Source organism: Pochonia chlamydosporia, chromosome 5 (assembly GCF_001653235.2).
Source record: "Pochonia chlamydosporia 170 chromosome 5, whole genome shotgun sequence".
Classification (NCBI taxonomy): domain Eukaryota; kingdom Fungi; phylum Ascomycota; class Sordariomycetes; order Hypocreales; family Clavicipitaceae; genus Pochonia; species Pochonia chlamydosporia.
This window is the reverse complement of record NC_035794.1, coordinates 4,061,696-4,080,838: the sequence shown is the minus strand read 5'-3', so window position 1 is coordinate 4,080,838 and position 19,143 is coordinate 4,061,696. Positions and strand designations below refer to the sequence as shown.

At 49.3% G+C, this 19,143-nt stretch overlaps 6 protein-coding genes across 6 annotated transcripts; 3 read left to right on the top strand and 3 right to left on the bottom strand.

Annotated features, from left to right (window-relative positions):
• Window positions 1-122: 122 nt before the first annotated feature.
• VFPPC_06533 (glucose/galactose transporter) lies at window positions 123-1,783 on the bottom strand (the record flags this gene model as incomplete). Its single annotated transcript, XM_018285551.1, has 5 exons — window positions 123-738; window positions 803-1,154; window positions 1,285-1,347; window positions 1,405-1,496; window positions 1,548-1,783. The coding sequence occupies 5 exons, from the start codon at window positions 1,781-1,783 to the stop codon at window positions 123-125; spliced, it is 1,359 nt and encodes a 452-aa protein (XP_018142751.1).
• Window positions 1,784-3,316: 1,533 nt separating this feature from the next.
• On the top strand, window positions 3,317-4,766 carry VFPPC_17908 (Chromo domain protein; the record flags this gene model as incomplete). The annotated part of the gene is made up of 3 exons (XM_022429581.1): window positions 3,317-3,515; window positions 3,735-4,676; window positions 4,732-4,766. 3 exons carry the CDS (start codon window positions 3,317-3,319, stop codon window positions 4,764-4,766), a joined length of 1,176 nt encoding a protein of 391 aa, XP_022285365.1.
• A 214-nt stretch (window positions 4,767-4,980) lies between these two features.
• Window positions 4,981-5,369, bottom strand: VFPPC_17909 (hypothetical protein; the record flags this gene model as incomplete). Its single annotated transcript, XM_022429582.1, has 2 exons — window positions 4,981-5,238; window positions 5,301-5,369. The coding sequence occupies 2 exons, from the start codon at window positions 5,367-5,369 to the stop codon at window positions 4,981-4,983; spliced, it is 327 nt and encodes a 108-aa protein (XP_022285364.1).
• A 1,793-nt stretch (window positions 5,370-7,162) lies between these two features.
• Window positions 7,163-9,770, top strand: VFPPC_16347 (alpha-fucosidase; the record flags this gene model as incomplete). Its single annotated transcript, XM_018294100.1, has 5 exons — window positions 7,163-7,331; window positions 7,389-7,471; window positions 7,526-7,610; window positions 7,661-8,737; window positions 8,794-9,770. 5 exons carry the CDS (start codon window positions 7,163-7,165, stop codon window positions 9,768-9,770), a joined length of 2,391 nt encoding a protein of 796 aa, XP_018142749.1.
• A 481-nt stretch (window positions 9,771-10,251) lies between these two features.
• VFPPC_06529 (signal recognition particle protein) lies at window positions 10,252-11,893 on the top strand (the record flags this gene model as incomplete). Its single annotated transcript, XM_018285549.1, has 2 exons — window positions 10,252-10,329; window positions 10,412-11,893. 2 exons carry the CDS (start codon window positions 10,252-10,254, stop codon window positions 11,891-11,893), a joined length of 1,560 nt encoding a protein of 519 aa, XP_018142748.1.
• A 448-nt stretch (window positions 11,894-12,341) lies between these two features.
• Window positions 12,342-14,971, bottom strand: VFPPC_06528 (small oligopeptide transporter, OPT family; the record flags this gene model as incomplete). Its single annotated transcript, XM_018285548.1, has 5 exons — window positions 12,342-13,107; window positions 13,165-13,650; window positions 13,708-14,424; window positions 14,486-14,646; window positions 14,714-14,971. 5 exons carry the CDS (start codon window positions 14,969-14,971, stop codon window positions 12,342-12,344), a joined length of 2,388 nt encoding a protein of 795 aa, XP_018142747.1.
• Between the last annotated feature and the right edge of the window lie 4,172 nt (window positions 14,972-19,143).

Genomic DNA, 19,143 nt, shown 5'->3' with positions numbered 1-19,143 from the left:
GTAGGAGACCTAGACGATGTCTCATGGATATAATAATACAGTCTTAATTTATGATAGCTAAACTACTAAAAAGTCTTGTAGGATTCAGCAAGTCCGCCATCGCTCCATCAGCACCCTCTGCCTCAAACGCAGTGACCTCGCTCACGTGCGGATACAACTACAACATCCCCATCCACGGCTTTCTGCTTCTCCACGTCACTGGAACCGTTAGTAGCAGGATCAACGCCAACTTCCGCAGCTGTGTATGCGTCAATAGTATTCTTGTACCAGGGTACAGCATTGACGGCAAACGCATATGTCCAGGCACCAACAAAAAAGCAAAGAGGCACCACCATAGACAGTTGGGTTGTGTACTTGTCAGCCACATAGCCCATGAGAGGTGGTACAGCGGCACCACCGACAACACCAGCGATAATAAACCCAGATCCACGCTTTGTGTGACGACCAAGTCCTCGCATACCGAGGGCAACAATGGTCGGAAAGCAGATGGACTCGAAGAACAAAGTAATATATAGCATTGCCAGACCGGTGTTGTCACCCTTTGCAATGGCTGGGATAATGAAGACCATGCAAAGAGTCAAGTATACGCCAAATACTGCTCTGGGCTTAAAAAAGTGCATTAGACCGACACCGGCAAAACGGCCAACAGCGAATGCACCTTGGGCACCAGCCAATAATTGAGAGGCCAGAGAGCTGGTAGTGTCCTTCCGTGTCTCCGTGACGTAGTTGATGAAGTAGCTAGTCATTATTACTGATCAGTGACCAAGCCTTTCACGAGATCCATGACAAAAGATGCTCTTACCTTGCAATGGCGACTTGGGCACCTGTGTAGCAGAATTGCGCAAATGAAGCATGGAATAATCTGTATTGTTTTCTGAAAGGCAACTTGTTGTCCTCTGCATTGGCTTCCGAAGCTTGGAATTCCATGTCCGCATCAGTGATTTCTGGAATGTCAGAAAAGAAGAAAACGACAGCCAGGAGTAACACGAAGGCCGCAATCGCCAAGTAGACCCATTGTACATTCTTGAGCGCCTCATTATCGGGGAAATTGAAGAAGACGTATGAACCCATAACCGGCGCAACCACTGAACCAATACCATTGAAGGCTTGTGAAATATTGATTCGAATTTCGGCAAACTTGGGCGGCCCGCATACTGATGAAAAGCGTCAGGGGTCAGCCATAAACAGTAAGCAACCTCGTCAGGTGCTGTATGAACTTGCCGGTGATGTATGGATTAGCAGCTGTTTCCAAAGATCCTAGTCCGTTGCCGATGATAAAGATACAGGCGCAGAAAGCACCGAAACTCTTGGCTTTGATGGCCGCGATAGCAAGCAATGCTCCAACACCTGTATATTGCTATTAGTAGCCAACCTTCACAATAGAGCGTTCAGGTATGTTCTCACCATATAAGCAGAGGCCCCAGATGAATACAGCACGGTACCCATAATGCCGCAAAATCCAAGCAGCATGGCCCAGCGACGCCAGAGGATAGGCGCTGCAACACGGTCAGTATTTTAATTAACTGACAATTCCCGTTTCAACGTACCCAAAGTAAGCAGCTTGAAGACCAGCAGACCTGGACTTGTCAATACCTAAGGTATTCTGGAAGTGTTTGTTCAGAGTATCAAGAAGACCGTAAGAGAAGCCCCAGAGGAAGAAGAGGACTGTAACAAGACAAATGGGGACCAGAGACTGACGCAAGGTCATCTCGGCAGCATTAGTTCTGCTATCATCACGGACGCGAAGAGACCGCCTCTTCCAGAAAGATGGTTTGGTAGTCATGCTTGCAAAAACAAAACCGCGAAGTACCGTTCGGGATATGCATATATAGCAACAAGAGGAAGCAAAGGGCTGTTCATAGAAGATAAGTTCTGCGATGCAAGCTGCAATACTTGGGAGTCGTCGTTTTCTTGGTTACTGAAACGGGCTTCCGGGACGTAAGGTATTTATGCTAAGGCACGATTCGTTGTTTGGCCGTCTTCAAGGACCAGAATTGAAGGAGCTCACAGTCAACCGTTGCCCAGGCCATGGAGTGCGATGGAGTCGGACGCGCCACAACAAGTTATTCTTCATGCAAGAGCTTCCACACTACCTACCCAGGGGAAGCGAGACACTATCCTCAGCTGTCTCAACCTTGACTCTCTGGCTGTTGCAAAACCTAAGGCCCTTTCCCATCGTGGGGACTGAGATGGAAAGGGCCGTCGGATAAATGAGCAGGGCAGAGCTACCTCCTCGGGCCCCAAATCCGGTTCGACTCCGCATTTCGAAGATGGATTCCATTTTCCTTGCCAATTACTCATCTGTCGGCGGGGGGAAAAGCTGGGGTTGGCGCGGTGGTGGCGTTGGAGATTGGTGCTGGTCCCATTCTTGCATGTTGACGATGGCATCCTGAGAACAAGCTGTTATGGTTTGGTGCCCAAAACGTTGAGTGAATATTAAAAGTGGCTTGACATGGAACTTGGATAGGTCAGTGCACTGACGATGTGCAATGGATAATAGGGAGATTGGGGTCTTTTTTTGGTAAGAAAGGGTTGTCTGCTGCGTGTCCGATGGTTACATGCACCAGGCAGGTCAAGTCAAGGATGGCTATGACGACAAGGGCTTGTCCATGTCGAGTCGGCAGGAGCAGAACTTGTGTTGTGGCTGATATGGACGCCAGCAATGGTCGCGTTTATTTTCCATCAATTGGTACCAGTCTTGGTATTACGGCCGACGGAACCTTGGCTTGTAGGAAACACAAAGACCCTTGGATGAGGACACCTAACGGCGTCAAAATCCTGGTGCCAAGTGTTCAAACTTCAGACACGGGTTGGCTTGTCGACATCAGAGTTCACTGTTGAGTTGAGCCTTCCCGTTTTAAGAACTTGCACTTCAGTTTCCCCGCGCCGCCTCCGCATGGCGGTCCGTCAGGTGTCCACCAGTTGTCCACCCGCAGCTCGCCAGCTGCCAGCTGGAAGGAAGCCCTCATATTACAGGCAGGAACGGACCGGCATCTTCCAACCAGCAAGAAGCTCAGGTCCCAAGCGCGACAGCTGGACGCACCAGACACCGGGCAAGACACATTTTCCAGGGCTGAGCCGTCGGCTCTCAGAATAACTTCTCCCCGGATCCAATTTCTTGGCCGTCACCCGACATCATCAATTGTGCGTCTGATTGTGTTCAAAGACAAGCCCGACGCTGTACTTCACAACTGCTCCGTTCTTGTATTTCATCCACCAACGGGGTATTTCTATCCGCGTCCCCATTTTTGTCTCTGACCCGAGCCGCCGGCATCAAACGGCCAAGTCCCACAACTCTTCACAATGCCTCAAGCTGATGTTCAGACCCAAGACTCCATGTTGGAATCTGGGGATGAAACGGGCCAATCCCCAGAAGGTGACGATATCCCTCATCGGGAGCATGCCAGACCCAGAAAGCGGACAAGACGGGCTTGTGACAAGTGCAGCACGTCACGGACGCGATGTGATGGAGAATGGTGAGAATGGTTCGCATGCTTTTTATTTCACAGACGCAAGCTAATCGGTGCCTGCTGCTTAGTCCCTGTCGCAGATGCCAAGGTGAGAGCTTCAGTGTTTCAGTCCCTAATTTTTCTTTGTTGAAATTGTAAATTTCGAATGGTTCTCACAGATCGTGCCACATTCTGGGCAAACAACTGCATTTCCCTGCTCTGTTATGACCACCTCCATTCATCACTGAACCCTCAACCACTGACACATACGCTTCTCTCGCCAAGACTATGGCTATATTTGCCGGTATAACAGGGAGGTCAAAAAGCGAGGCCGCCTGCCGGCATCTGCTACAGTGAAGTTCCATTCTGAATCACAGCGTCCCGTATCTCAAAATACGAGTACTCGTAATGATGAATTCACATCTCAATCATCGCCTCCATCAGCATCTCCTTCCAGTAGGTCGGGGGCTACGGACAGGCAACCTACAACGCTGTCCGCACGAGCAGAGCACGGTTCTCCGGGTGATAAGAGTTCGCAGGTGGAGGATGATCAGCCAGTATCTGCTTCCGCGAATGTAGCCTCTCGCAGTCAAAGGCCTTCTGAGAAAAGGCGCCGACTGTCTACATCCATGTCCGTCCCATCACTTATACAGTCCGGCCTACGAAGCTACTCCCACTCCGAGTCTCATTCGTTTCGCCCTCGTGCAGGGTCATCATCGGTAGCATTCTTGGACAATCATATTCCAGAATCCGAAGCACTCATCTCAGATGAAAGTGCGGGATATCCGTCTCCAGCAAATGCCAATGGACCTTATGAGTACCGCCGAAACCGCGATCATCGTGGGTCGTTCAGATCTGCCGCCAGCAACGAAGTAGTGAGGGAGTCATTCAGTACTGCAGCTGCCGTCCAAGATGGCCCATCGCCTGACTTGCTCCAAAAGGCGCCCACTGAAGACTGTTGTTATAGGTTCCTTGACCCAGTCTTGCCTTTCATACGGAACATCCTTCCGGCTTCGGTGGCATGCGAGCTGCTTGACATCTTCCTTACCGATCCAGGGAGCTCGCTTTTCCGAGGCGCTTCACCATACATTCTGACGCGCATCTTCCGCAGGAAGTCCATTCTGCATCCGACGAACCCGAGGTATGCTACACCTGCTCTGTTGGCTACAATCTTGTGGTGTGTTGCCCAAACAGCAGATGTAATGCTCTTGCATGTACCGGGAACTCGCGCCAAAGTTGTGAACGACTTGTATGATCTGGCAACGTCGTTGGTTTCCGAGAGAGACCCGGATCGCTGGCGTCGTATCCACGGTATGAGCTCCAATCTATGTGTACACTTCTTCACATGCAACACTAACATTCGAACAGGCGGCTTGAGGGCGGAAAATGAGGTTCCTATCCCAGGATGGAGCAACACTGCGTCTGTTCCAACGACAACTGCGGCAAATGAGCCAGCAGGCGGAGTAGATGACGTTCTTACTTTCATCTTGTTGTCCATCGCAGTGTCTGGTAGCGATTTCAAGTCTGATTGCTACAAGTGGTGGTCGAAAGCCGTTAGACTCACCCTCTCCCTCCAATTGAACCGAGAAGACGAACGGTGTCCCGCGTCAGTTTCGCCTTGTGCAAATCCCTTATGTTCCTGCCACAGAGATCGCTCAGATGCAACATTTGTGGAGTTTGAGCGCCGTGAAGAACGCAGAAGGGTATTCTGGCTGCTGTACAGCCTTGACAGACACCTGAGTCTATCTTTCAACACAGTTTTGTCCATGCCAGATTCATATTGCGAAGTCTATGGTATGTATTTAATGCCCTCTTTCCAACCCTGTGCTTACATTTCTAACTATCCACAGCTCCGCTTCCGGAAAGTGTTTGGGAGAGCCTAGACGCCATACCGCCCAAGGAACTTCCTACAAGAATCATGGGGCCTCCGGTAATTGCTACTGGAACTGGCTATCTCGAGTACTTCCTGCCACTGATGGCAATACTTGGCGACATAATCGAAATCCACCATCGACGTCGGCATCCCCGACTTGGACAACAAGACGACACGTATTCTGTTTCTGTTGTACAGGATCTTCTGTCAAACTACGAGCTAAGCCTGGATGCTTTAGGCCGCGATGCCGCCATTTTGCCAGCCTCCACAGCTTTTCAAATACCCGGGCAAGCTGGGCGAGACCTATTGAGCGGCATGCCCACGCCTGGTTTCAATATTTCGCCGTCTTCCTATGAGGCCGACCAATCCAAGGTTCGACTAGTCATGGCATACAGTACGCACATTTTGCATGTACTGCACGTTCTTTTACATGGCAAATGGGATGCTATTTCCATGTTGGACGGAGGCGATGACTGGATCACTTCAAAACACTTTACCGAATGTGCTTCCCATGCCATCTCTGCTTCTCAGTCTGTGTCAACGATTCTTACTATCGACCCTGAGCTCACGTTTATGTCTTATCTCTTTGGGATCTACCTTCTTCAAGGTAGTTTCATTCTGCTTCTTTTTGCAGACCGTATGCCACAGCTTGGACCCAATGAATCCGTGGAGCAAGCTTGCGAAAACATTATCCGAGCTCATGAAGTATGTGTCGTTACGCTGAACACTGAATTCCAAGTACGTCTTCACCATTTTCCTAGTTCATTTTTTTTTTTTCGCCAGCAAAACTAATCCAATGTCGGGTAGAAAAACTTTCGAAAAGTAGTCCGGTCCACGTTATACAGTGTACGAGGAACAGGAACAACGAATTGGGAAGAACATCGAGCAAGACGCAGGGCTCTGTCTCTATACAGGTGGACAAAGGGTGCAAAGGGCTTGGCGCTGTAGTGCGGCCGCCTAAAATGCATTACCTACAAATTGCACATGCACCAATACTGTGTTTAAATAAAGCAGCTTTCTTGTCGTCATCCAGGAAGTGATGAGTTACGAAGAATCGAGCAGTTTATGTTGACGGAATGTGCGGATGGCTTGAAGTAGAGGGAGTACAGTGTTCAATCGATATCACTCCTTGGGCTAAGTACTTGTAAAAGCCAGACAATCCGGCAAATGCAATTAGCCGTGGACAATATACTGCAACTGGAACCATGGCCCTTGACGGTAATCCTCAAATTGGGACGTCGAACTTGACTATCCCATCCGTTGTTTGAAGTACCTACATACTCTGCCTGACTTCGTCGCCGCGATTACCTGCATTCAATGCTATCAAGACTGAAAATCACTGGACGCTTCACCGCGATCAAGCTCATTTCCCTAGATATTTCGTGAACTTGGCTTCGCCATACAAACAAGAAAAGCCTCTGTTTACCAATTTTGGTGTATTCGACCGAGAATTGGCGCGCATAAGTCATTATCCGACGGGATCAATTATGTGCATTTTAATGCATCTGGCAACCCGGCTTATGAATTGGTGCAGATTGATGACGATCATTTTCCGTATTTCCCCAACTTTCTCCGCTCGCTGCAATCCTTTGGCCCTGAAGGAGTGCCGACTGGTTTGAACTAACCTTGACGACTTAACCGGCCAAATAGGCTTTGTTGAATCAGGCAAGAGCTCGTTGCGACAAATGCTAAGCTTGACTTGGCACTCGAATAGTTACTATAGTCTGAATGGACAGCACCTGAATCCCGAGCTAGTATATATTGAGTGCCTTTTGCCTGTTCCCAGACAGAAGAAAACAAGCTCTATGGGACCATCAGCACGCATGGCCAAAACTTAATCATGGAATATTTCAACTCCAAGAAGACGGCCGCGGTGGCTTTGTTGCAGGCTACAACGCTCGTATCAGCTAGATCTTTGTGGTCAACGCTGCCAGCGACATATGCACCTCAGTCAAGTGACGATACTATTCTGAAAACGACTTATCCATTAGGCAATGGCAAACTAGGAGGTCAGTAACAGTCTGTTGCAACATGCATACCAGGCGGCTAACACCGGTCTCCTTTAGCAATGCCATTTGGGCCACCGGGTGCGGAGAAGCTTTCGTTGAATGTAGACTCGTTGTGGAATGGCGGCCCATTTGAAAGTTCGGTATGTAGACTCTGACGCAGGTTCCGGGAGAGACGTTAACTGAATCCTACATAGGACTATACCGGAGGTAATCCATCTTCATCCAAGGCGGATGCTCTCCCAGGGATTCGTAGCTTCATATTTGAGAATGGATCCGGAAGTAGGTAATATCACTTCAAATAGCCAGTCAGTGGGATTGACATCCTTTAGACGTAACCGCCCTCTATGGTAGCGGCGGCCACTACGGATCTTACCGCGCCATGGGAAACATCAGCATTGCCATTGATCACGACAAGTCGTACAGCGGTTATAAGCGCACATTGGATCTCAGTCGCGGTGTCTATGAGACGACCTACACCGTTGGCAACGTGAAATTCACCACCAACCTGTTTTGTTCGTATCCCGCACAGGCTTGTGTGTTCAACATCGCGTCAACCACTGCTCTGCCCAAAGCCGCAGTGAAGTTTGAAAATTTACTCGTTGATACATCTCTTGCCAAGGCATCGTGCAGTAATGGATTCGCTCAGCTCAGCGGTACCACGCAATTAGGTCCTCCAGATGGCATGAAGTATGAGGCAAGGGCCAAGGCCAGCGATGGGTCGACTACCGCTTGCTCCAATGACGGAACTCTGACCATCACCCCAGCAAAGGGAAGCAAGTCATTGACGATTGTCTTCGGTGCCAACACAAACTACGACCAGAAGAAGGGCAACGCACAAAACAACTACAGCTTCAAAGGAGTAGATCCTGGACCAGGTGTTGAGGCGTCGGTGTCAAAAGCTGCCCAGACGGGCTTCAAAGACTTGTTAGCAAAGCACGTGTCTGACTATACGGGACTATTTTCGACATTTAGTCTTAATCTTCCTGATCCCTACGGTTCCGCGAAGAAAGACACCGCCTCAGTGATCTCACAGTACTCTGTAGATGGTAAGGGAGATCCCTTTGTGGAAGGTTTACTGTTTGACTACTCTCGCTACATGCTCATCACATCATCCCGGGACAACTCGCTGCCCGCAAATTTGCAAGGTCGTTGGGCTGAGCAGCTTTCTCCTGCATGGAGCGCTGACTACCATGCGAACATTAACATACAAATGAACTACTGGGCCGCCGACCAGACAGGCTTGACCAAGACCCAGCCTGCTCTGTGGAATTACATGCAGGACACATGGGTACCCAGGGGTGTGGAAACAGCAAAGCTATTGTATAACGCGTCCGGGTGGGTAACACATAGTGAGATGAACATCTTTGGGCATACCGCCATGAAAGATGATGCAACCTGGGCCAACTGTAAGTCGTCTAGATGTCACTTCGATCTCGTCTATAGTAGACTAACGGTGTCGCAGACCCGGCATCAGCGGCGTGGATGATGCAACATGTCTGGGACAACTTCGAGTACGCCCGCGACGTGTCGTGGTTGAAGTCTCAAGGATATCCGCTCATAAAGGGTGTGGCCCAATTCTGGCTCTCGCAGCTACAGGACGATGCGTTCTCCAAGGACGGCACACTTGTTGTCAACCCTTGCAATAGTCCTGAACATGGCCCTACGACCTTTGGCTGCGCACATTTCCAACAAGTCATCCATCAGGTCTTTGAAGCTGTGCTTGCCTCTGGAGAGTTCGTATCAGAACAAGATACAGCCTTCAAGAATGATGTCACTTCGAAGCTCGCTTCCCTTGACAAGGGTCTGCATTTCACCACTTGGGGTGGCATCAAAGAATGGAAAGTCCCCGACTCCTATGGCTTCGATGCTAAAAACACCCATCGTCACCTGTCCCACCTGGTAGGCTGGCATCCGGGATACTCCATCTCCTCTTTCCAGGGAGGTTACACCAACAGCACTATCCAAAAAGCAGTTGCTGAAACACTCAAGTCTCGCGGCCCTGGAAATGCAGATGATGCTAACTCAGGGTGGGAAAAGGTGTGGCGCGCCGCTTGCTGGGCCAGGCTGAATAACACAGAGGAAGCATACTATGAGCTTCGATATGCTATTGACATGAATTTTGCCAATAATGGTTTCAGCATGTACAGTGCGTTGAGTGCGCCGTTCCAGATTGACGCCAACTTCGGCCTCGCTGGTGCCATGCTGAGTATGTTGGTGGTGGATTTGCCTCAAAAGCATGGAGAGACAGGGCCGAGGAAGGTCATCTTAGGTCCAGCCATCCCTGCAACTTGGGGCGGTGGCAGTGTGAAGGGTTTGAGGCTGCGAGGAGGGTATTCCGTGGATTTTGAATGGGATGGTAATGGCAAAGTGAACAAGGCCAAGTTGGTTGGTTCTGGGAAACCAGTGAAGTTGTACAATGTTGATGGCAAGGTGCTGTAGTGAGTTGTTTGTCTTTGCAGATAGTTGAGGGTTTCAATAAGGAAATCTTGCCCTTGATTCTTTCGTTTTGTAATATGCGGGGAGTAATCCCAAGTTTTGGAATGTGATGCGTTAAATGGCAAGTGGCCAATGCTCCAAAGCCACGCATCTGGCGAGCTCTTTATGGTATTCTTAACATAGCATTGTGCTAAGTGCGCCTCGAGCTTATACACTGGAATGAGTAATATTTACCGTCAGGACCGGCCTGTTGCAAAGTCATGATACTTCATGTTGCATTGCTGGAGAGGTGAAATTCCTCCTCGGCCATCAAACTGTAGGGTAGCTGCATCTTTCGGGTAAAAATTGATGCCGTGACCGACAGCCCACCAAATGCCCCGCCTCCACATTGGCGATAATGTTGGCATTTGCCACACCAAATGGTTCAACACCATCACAAACCACAATCTGAACCGGGACAGGAGGTCGTGATCATCTTGTCGCCATGGTTCTTCAAGATCTTGGCCGTCGCATCAATGCGGCGGTCACCAATTTGACGAGGGACCAGAATCTTGACGAAAAGGTACGATGCGAATGGTCTTGATTCCATGGATTTGCCTGAAGCGATAAATCTCGATTGAGCTAACCACCACCGACTTCGCTAGGCCTTCGATAACATGCTTAAAGAGATTTGCGCCGCCCTTCTCGAAGCCGATGTCAATGTCAAACTTGTTATGCAGCTCCGAAAATCTATCAAAAGCACCGTCAACTTCAAAGACCTTCCACCAGCCGTCAACAAAAAGCGCCTGATTCAGAAAGCCGTCTTCGATGAACTTGTCCAATTAGTCGACCCTCATGCCGAGCCCTTCAAACCGAAAAAGGGTAAACCAAACGTCATCATGTTTGTTGGTCTACAGGGTGCTGGTAAAACGACGACGTGTACGAAGCTCGCGCGACACTACCAAACGAGAGGGTTTCGAGCATGCCTGGTGTGCGCAGATACTTTCCGAGCGGGCGCTTTTGACCAGCTGAAGCAGAATGCGACAAAGGCCAAGATTCCGTACTACGGTTCTCTCACAGAGACTGATCCTGCAGCTGTGGCTCGGGCGGGCGTCGAGCAGTTTAAGAAGGAGAAATTCGATGTGATCATTGTTGATACCTCGGGAAGACATCGCCAAGAGTCAGCACTGTTCCAGGAGATGATTGATATCCAGACGGCGATTCGCCCTGACGAAACCATCATGGTGCTCGATGCTTCCATTGGTCAACAGGCCGAGTCGCAAGCCAAGGCGTTCAAAGAGGCAGCTGATTTCGGAGCCATCATCATAACCAAGACCGACGGACATGCCCACGGTGGTGGTGCCATTTCCGCCGTAGCAGCGACACACACGCCGATTGTATTCATCGGTACAGGTGAGCATATGCTGGACCTGGAGCGCTTCGCTCCACAACAATTCGTCCAAAAGCTTTTGGGGATGGGAGACATGGCCGGTCTGGTCGAGCACGTCCAGTCGCTAAATCTCAACCAAAAGGACACCATAAAGCACATCCAAGAAGGTATCTTTACGGTACGCGACCTGCGCGATCAACTGTCAAACATCATGAAGATGGGACCTCTGTCGAAAATGGCGGGTATGATCCCCGGAATGAGCAACATGATGCAAGGAATGGACGACGAAGAAGGAGGCGCCAAACTCAAGCGCATGATTTATATCTGCGACTCCATGACCGACAAAGAACTCGACTCGGACGGCAAGATTCTCATTGAACAACCCACACGCATGACCAGAATAGCTCGCGGTTCAGGAACGTCAGTACGCGAAGTAGAAGACCTCCTTACTCAGCAGCGCATGATGGCCGGTATGGCCAAGAAGATGGGCGGCAATATGAAGAACATGCAGCGTGCGCAGCAAGCCATGGGCGGCGGCAACAAAGCTCAACAAATGGCCGCCATGCAGAAACGTCTCCAGAGTATGGGCGGCGCTGGCGGTGCAGGCGGAATGCCTGATATGGGATCCCTCATGAAGATGCTTGGCGGAGGAGGTGGCATGCCTGGCGGTATGGATATGCAAGCAATGATGAAGCAAATGGGTATGGGTGGAGGTATGCCTGGTATGCCTGGGAGCGGTGGCCGCGGCCGGAGGTGATACATGAGCCCAAGAGAATGAAATGGGACAAATACATAGCATGAAATGGCTGGGGGGTTCTTGTCATGAGATACAGAGAACGGGTTATCTACCCGGATGAGTTGCATCGGCGTTTGGGCTGCACGGTCATGGTTGGTAGTGAATACGACTGAAATGTGAAATATAAAGAACGGTCATGGCTTGCTACATCTTGAGGGTACATGTGTTGTGCTTCATGGCGGACATGTCAACTGTTATCTACTAATAGTTTTGTACCAAACATATATCCATTACTGTTTGCAAATGTATTACGGATCTTGGTTTCCTCCCCGTCCAACAGATTTTATACAAGCGAAGAACACAAGATCCAACGTAAGCTACATGGCTCGGTTCATGTTCATGTTCATGTTCATCTTTCGCTCCTCCACAACACCAACTCAGATAACCTTCCTGACCTCACTGCTAGTGTCTACCAAGTAGACGGCCCAAGAGGCTCAGTTACGTTCTTGTGAAACTTCTTGGTCACAGCCTTGCCCGCAAAGTCCAAATTGTCAAAAGGCACCGTGTTCCCCCACCAGTTCAGGTCAGCGACGTTGCCCAAACCAAGCGCAAGGGCAATGATAACAACGCAGATACGCGAACCAATATCAAGCGCGCCAGAGAGGACATAGTTGTACTGAGTCCACCAGCCAAAGTACCGGCTTCGGATGTACCAGTTGAAGATGAGACCGACAATAACCCAGGGAGTAAGGAAATAGAGGGTGGCAGGGGGAACGAGACCGCTTGCACCAAACACGGCTGGCCAGACGATGAAACGAGCGAAGCTGCGAGGATATCGGCGAGCGACATAGTACTGGATAACGGGCAGGGCGGCGCCAATGAGCCAGAACCAGTTGATCCAGGAGTAGATACCGCCGTGGCCGAAGACACGCTTGGGTCCAATAACACCCCAGATGACACTTGCGTTGTAAAAGGTGCGTGCGTTGGGGCAAGTCAGGCCCTGAGATTGGTCTTCGGTACAAATTCCCTTGATGTTTCCAATCAAGAAATTGTACGCGCAGGTTTGCACAATGGCGAGCCAAATGACTGCAAAGGCTTGGGCAGCGAACATGCTACGGGGAGGGACCTTCATATAGTGACCGATCTTCATATCGGAGATGTAGTTGAGACCGTTGGCGGATAACATGTAACCCCAGGATTTAAAGAGCATCATGGCAACGGGACGACCTGGCAACCTGCGAAGCTAATTAGTCATTGCAAAGCGTAACCGTCATGTTGTGGAGGTAACTGACATATAGCCGAAAATCATCTCTGTGACGATGTTGAGACCAGTCTGTTGATTCGTAATGGCTTGCACCATACCGATGGGAATAAATAAGACAGCGCCGATGAGGATGCAAACAATGTATGCCCACCATGGCAGATGCGTCTCCCAGACCTGAGAGGCAATCATGCCGAAAGCAAAGGAAACAGCAAAGATGGCTGCAAACCACCACTCTGGGGCTTCCTTGTACTTTCTCATAAGCTTCAGATGGATATCAGGTTCGTCGTATTTAGAATTCTTGATGCGGTTCCAAACGTCACCACCGTAGAAAACGATGACATGCATGATGGTTGAGATTAAGCCTGCGAAGCCCATGCCGTAGGAGAGGGAGAAGGTCGCACCGAGGAGAATAGGTGAATACTCCTGGTAAGCTGTTTCATTCACGGTGAAGTCTGGGTTCAGAATTCGGCTGGTATTGTACTTGTCGGCGTAACGGTCGAAGTTCTTGTTTGCGCTGGAATCCAAGATTAGGTTCAACTGTTGACGACACGATGTGATTCGAAGGACTTACGCAATGGGGAGATATCTGTAGTAGTCTGGGCCAGCCCAGGCAAGACCCGCGGCTCCAACCACACAAATGAAAAGGCCAAAGGCAACATTGAGAATAGCAAAAGTAGGAGTTTGTAAGGGACTGCCCAACCATGACGAAACAGTGAGCCAATCGAAGGTAATAGGGATTATTCCGAGTCCAGTAAACGCGCCAAAGACCTGGTTGACAACAACGTTATTGGGAGCAATCCAGCAGGCAAAGGCAAAGTACTGCAGGAACTGAGCGAGAACCTGGGGAATCCAAGTCCAAGCAAAGCAGGCCAGCGAGACGATGAGGAAGAACTTGTAACGGCCAATCTTCCAGCCATTAGTCACCGACGGGTCAGCCGGTACGTGATTGTGTAAAGCATGCATCACGGTGCAGGTAACCAAGTTTGCTGGCCACACCATGGCTGATGGCCACACGAGAAAGCGGCGAGCGATGCCGGCAACACCAAAGCCCATTGCCTGGGTGGAAACCATAAGGAGTAGCTGGAATCCCCACTTGAAGTGTTGATCGTAAAAGACTTCCTGAGCAAGGAGAATATCAATGGCATAGCTGATGGAAGAGCCGGCAGCAGTCATCATTGTGATGATGGTGTGCTCTTTGACGTTGAAGGGACCAGGATTCAAAGTGAATTCGTGACCGAAAACCTTGTACACCGTAGTGGGAAGGACTTTGGCGAGACCAACACCCATGCTGTAGACGGAGTCGTCAGTCTCAGGGATTGATCAATCGTTCATAAGGTCGCTCGACTTACGGATAAGCAATCAGCTGGACAACAGTCGAGGAAATCGATGCTGACTGGCGACGAAGCGACAGGAGAACATTACAAGCAGCGATGATGGTACAGAGGACAGCCCCCAAGAACCAAGCTCGTATGGTATTACAAGGCATGTCGGGGTCATCGGTAGGTGGAACCTGGAGTAAGAGACTTGTAAGAAATCGGAAATATCTAGCGGAATACTATAATTGTCTGCAAACATACCGAAGAGCGAACCTCCGGGTACGGAGAGTCCTCTTGGATGAGAGCTTCATCAACGGCCAAAGCCTTCTCGGCATTGTCAGAGTGGAGAGCACTTTCGATGGTATCAAGCTTCTCATTGTCGAGGAAAGGATCCCACTTGTGCTGCTTTCGAAAGTTCTGCAACTCCTCCTTAGCCTGCACACCAGAGGCCTCTGCGGTATCCTGAGTGACCCCGGAGCGCGACCGAGTCAGGGTCACCATACGCTCTTTCAAGCCCATGATGCTAGAGATACAGCCGCCGGCGACTGGAACACAAAATGGACAAAGAGAAATGTGTTGGAATATATCCACTCAGTCGTGAAGCAAGAGTGTATGGCTCACCAGCCACATATGAGGGCAGCATGATGGGCCTTATATATAGACTTGACAAATGTAACCAGGTTTACACGATGAAAGGGTACACGGATGCGATTTCTCCATGCTCCACGGCGCTGGATGTAACCTCCTGACTTTGTGAGGATGGAATCGGGGAAACTTGAGCTAATAGTTGTGTGGGTTCGCTATCAATGGTGCATATGGTGCAACGCTCTCGACTCAAGAAGTCCCAATGCTCTTTCCTGATAAGGAATTGGGCCAAACAAAAGAGCACGGCCGTATTCCCAGCCCGAAGAATCAAGGTCAGCCAGGGAACTTTAGCTTTCGAGCCGGCACACGGCCAGCCTGCCTCAATGCCACCAAAGCCAGACGCCGCTGGTCACTTGCGACCCGAGAAAGCCACAGGTACAAGCGCAAAGAATCAGGATGAGAAGAAACTTGTTTCTTCATAAAATGCCAATCTCAGTCTGATGTCGTGAGGCGATTGCTGGGCAAACCAGCACTTCTTGGAAGATGTTGCCACATGGTTGGACTCTTGGCTCTTGGCTCTTCAGATCTCTCGGCGCCAAGTCGGAGCCGGCAAGCTCAAGCCAAGATGAGAGGGAACATTGTGATCAGTGGCCAGCCTTCAAAGACTTTTGGCATGTATGCCAAGGACGCTTCAAACTGACTTTCTCGTCCTTCGAGTGTGGACGCCCCGCATGAGGTAGCCAAGACGGGAAGGCTGATTAGGTTTACGGGAACTTTGTGACGACAGCCAAGCCCCTTGGGTGATTGGTGTTGGAAGTATCGTGGCGTCGCACATATTTGACAACTGATGAGTTATCAGGATATGCTTGTCGTGCGATGTAACACCATCCCCACATGTGTAAGCAGAAGTTGTGGCAAATTGATTGTCTGGTAGGTACAGACTACGCTGATTGTCGTGCAATTTTTGTTTTCTGTGGAAAAGGTTAGGTTTGGTTTCATCGCTTTTCCGAAGAATGCTCTCATTTTGACCCAAGGAAACAGGGGTGGCAAAGATTCAACTCCATGTGTATGATTACCGCGAGGAACAATGTCTGCAATTACACCTCGGCCGCAAGTCAGATTCATGCCACCTGGCAGACTATCGATGTCGACCGCACGCTTGGTATGACATATAAAAACCCAACTAACAGTGTCCCTGTCGTATAGTACCACAATCATTCATTGTGATACCCCGGACTCTGTGTCCTTGTATGCGGTCGCTTCTCCAGCTGAATAATTGGCCTCTCGTAACAGATTAGATCAGGATCCAGATCTTTGCAGTACCAGTACAATCTCAGAAGGAGAATGCATCATCAAAGTTCCACAGGGGAGACCATACGGCACTAGTGTCCAGATTGGACGTGGCTTCAATTTCAATGACTAGACCCTAACAGGAAGCAGAAGATTGACAAGGCAGGGGGAGTTCCCCAGCTTCAAAGATTCCCAATATTAGCCGCCGACCAAAGTGTAGCCGGGGGGTTGTTCGGGCGCCATTACCTGGGCCTGATATTGACGTTCTGGGCCAAGATGGCCGAGTGAGACTCTGTGGGAAAAATGAACACCAAGGACCATTGCCAAGTGGCGGATCTTTGGTTCGATCGATGCGCCACCCCAGGTGTTGTGTACAATAGCAAGGATTTCACTCCATAGGGGGCGACGAAATCAGCCTGGTTGCCAAGAGCAGAGTCTTGGCTGGTGTGCTGATTAGCTCTCATTCACATCAGACCTTTCAGGAATCTCAACACTTGAGAATGGGACAGCAAGTGGTCGATTTCTAGAATCTGACTCGAGAAACATTTACAATCAAGGGTCTGGCTGATGGAAAGATGGTCGATGACGAGGATAGGATGCCCCCAAGTATGATCCAGCCTGTGGCTAATAAGGATAACCTTCTCAACAAACTACTAAGGTTAATATGAGGTTTGGAGGTCTCATTGGCTACAAAGTTGGACCCCAAGCAAGGATGGTTACACAATGGCGCGGCTCGTCCGAGGGTCGCCAGAGAGGGCCAATGGAAAATTGTCTCATATTGATCCTTTGCATGAAGTACCATGCGTTCAAAAATGTAGCTAACTTCGTGGGTCAGCTGCGCAGAAGGCACGCTAACGTCAATCACGGTGATGTTCCCGACCATGCCGCCCTATACAGGAACTTTGGGAGACAACCCTGGTAAATGCACGATATTTGGCGCTGTTCCCCGGTCTGCACTGATTGCTGCATCTAGCTTTAGGACCGTCTAACCCTAGGATGGCTGATGAGCCGTTTCTCGATCTTCTAGGAAGCCATTCGGGTTGCTTCGCGCATGAACTTGCATTAGCACCTCGTGTGGTTGGGTGATTCTACCTCGGAACAGTACAGGTGTCAATGGAACGTATCTGTATACGCTATGTGTCAGCATTGCAGGGAGATGTCTGGTGCCCAAAAGATCAACTGGTGACTGAATGTGGAATCTTTTCAAGCTGCCAAGCGCGAGCATCACACCGATTTTCCCGACTCCCGCCTCACATCAGCCAAAAGTCACTGGCTATTGTGTTTGGTGATGCTGCTGACCATACTTCATTTGAAGCATCTGCAAAGCTGACATGCCGAGAACTACTCCTACTAGACGTATCATTGTAATGACTGCAGCGTCCGGAAATAAGGTTAACTGACGGTTAAGAGCCCATCAGACGCATGTTTGACCGCCGAAGCACAGCCAATGAGTAGCGGGAAGTTTAGTAGGCTCTCAACAGTAAGCTATAAATAACCGGATTGAATAGAGCTGAATGCGGCAAAGGCTACCATTGGGTCAGACATAGGCTGTAGGTTTGTAGCTACTCTCTCTCTATATTGGGTATGATGCATAAATGAAGAGCTTGAAGTCACACAGAGGAGACGGCAATGGACGTTCTGTTTCTCGCTGTAAAGTCGCCTCTACTACAAGGATTTATTCTGCACCTGCATTTCGAGTCACATTTAGGTGGTTCTCTTCTCAACCGCATGTAGCTGCATGCTGCTGTAGTCAGTTTGCATTGTTTCCGAGCTATTGTCCATGACATGTCCGAAGGACCGCGTGTCTGTCACATCCTTTGAACAGTCGCTTGTACATGCAACAGCGCATGTTGTAGGCTGCTTTTTGTCTGAGTCAGTCGAAGAACCTCCAAAGGTGACAAGAGTATGGCACTGCAGTTGACGCTCAGAGGGTTGTTGCTTGCGATGAAAAGACCCATATAAGAGTAAGTTAAGGATTGGTTTCAAGGACGGGAGACGGGCTAAGGTGGCAGTTAGCAAGGGAGCTTGCGAAAGTGCATTTGATGTTAGACATGCCACAGACGGTGGCTATGTTAACCTCTACGCCAGTCCACAACATCTCGTCACTAAAATGCCAAGTGGTGTCCGGGTCGGTTGGTTCTACAACAAGGACATAACTAAGCCATACAAATGACACAACTGTAGCACTATCGTGTAGTTCTGTCAGTGTACTACTTAACGGGACGTTCGTTCTGTCTCAGGACGCACAATATACCGAGAATGAAAATACCCGTGAGGGCTGCTTTCTGGCTGCGTGGTAGGTCCAGCTTCCAAATAAATGGCAAAGGCATTAGCATTATCAAGATTTCTGTTATAGAACTAAATTTTCAACGCTTTACACTGCTTCTTTTAGCTATACTAACTTAGGTATAAATTACCTACTACCTAGAAAGCTTACATATAGCTTTTTTAAGCTTCTTTAAGCTCTTTCTAAGTTACTATAAGTTATTTCTAAGCTATACCTAAGTTTTAAAACTACTACTATAAAGATATCACTTATTAAGTTTCGAGGTAAATAGATGCAGAGAGAGCACAGATGGGAACCTCCTGGCACGAATATACTCATTAATATCGTAATCACTACATAACTAAGTAATGCTTGGCAACGAGCTATAAGCCTAGTACCAAGTTACTAACAACAAAACCTTGTGCAGAGAAATGCAGAAATATTATCTCAAGTCTAACACAAGTCTAAATTCATATGCTAGGAAAAAAAGGAAGAACTTGAGAAACCATCACCAACTTGTATTAGGCTATGTGACTTGAACTAAGACTAG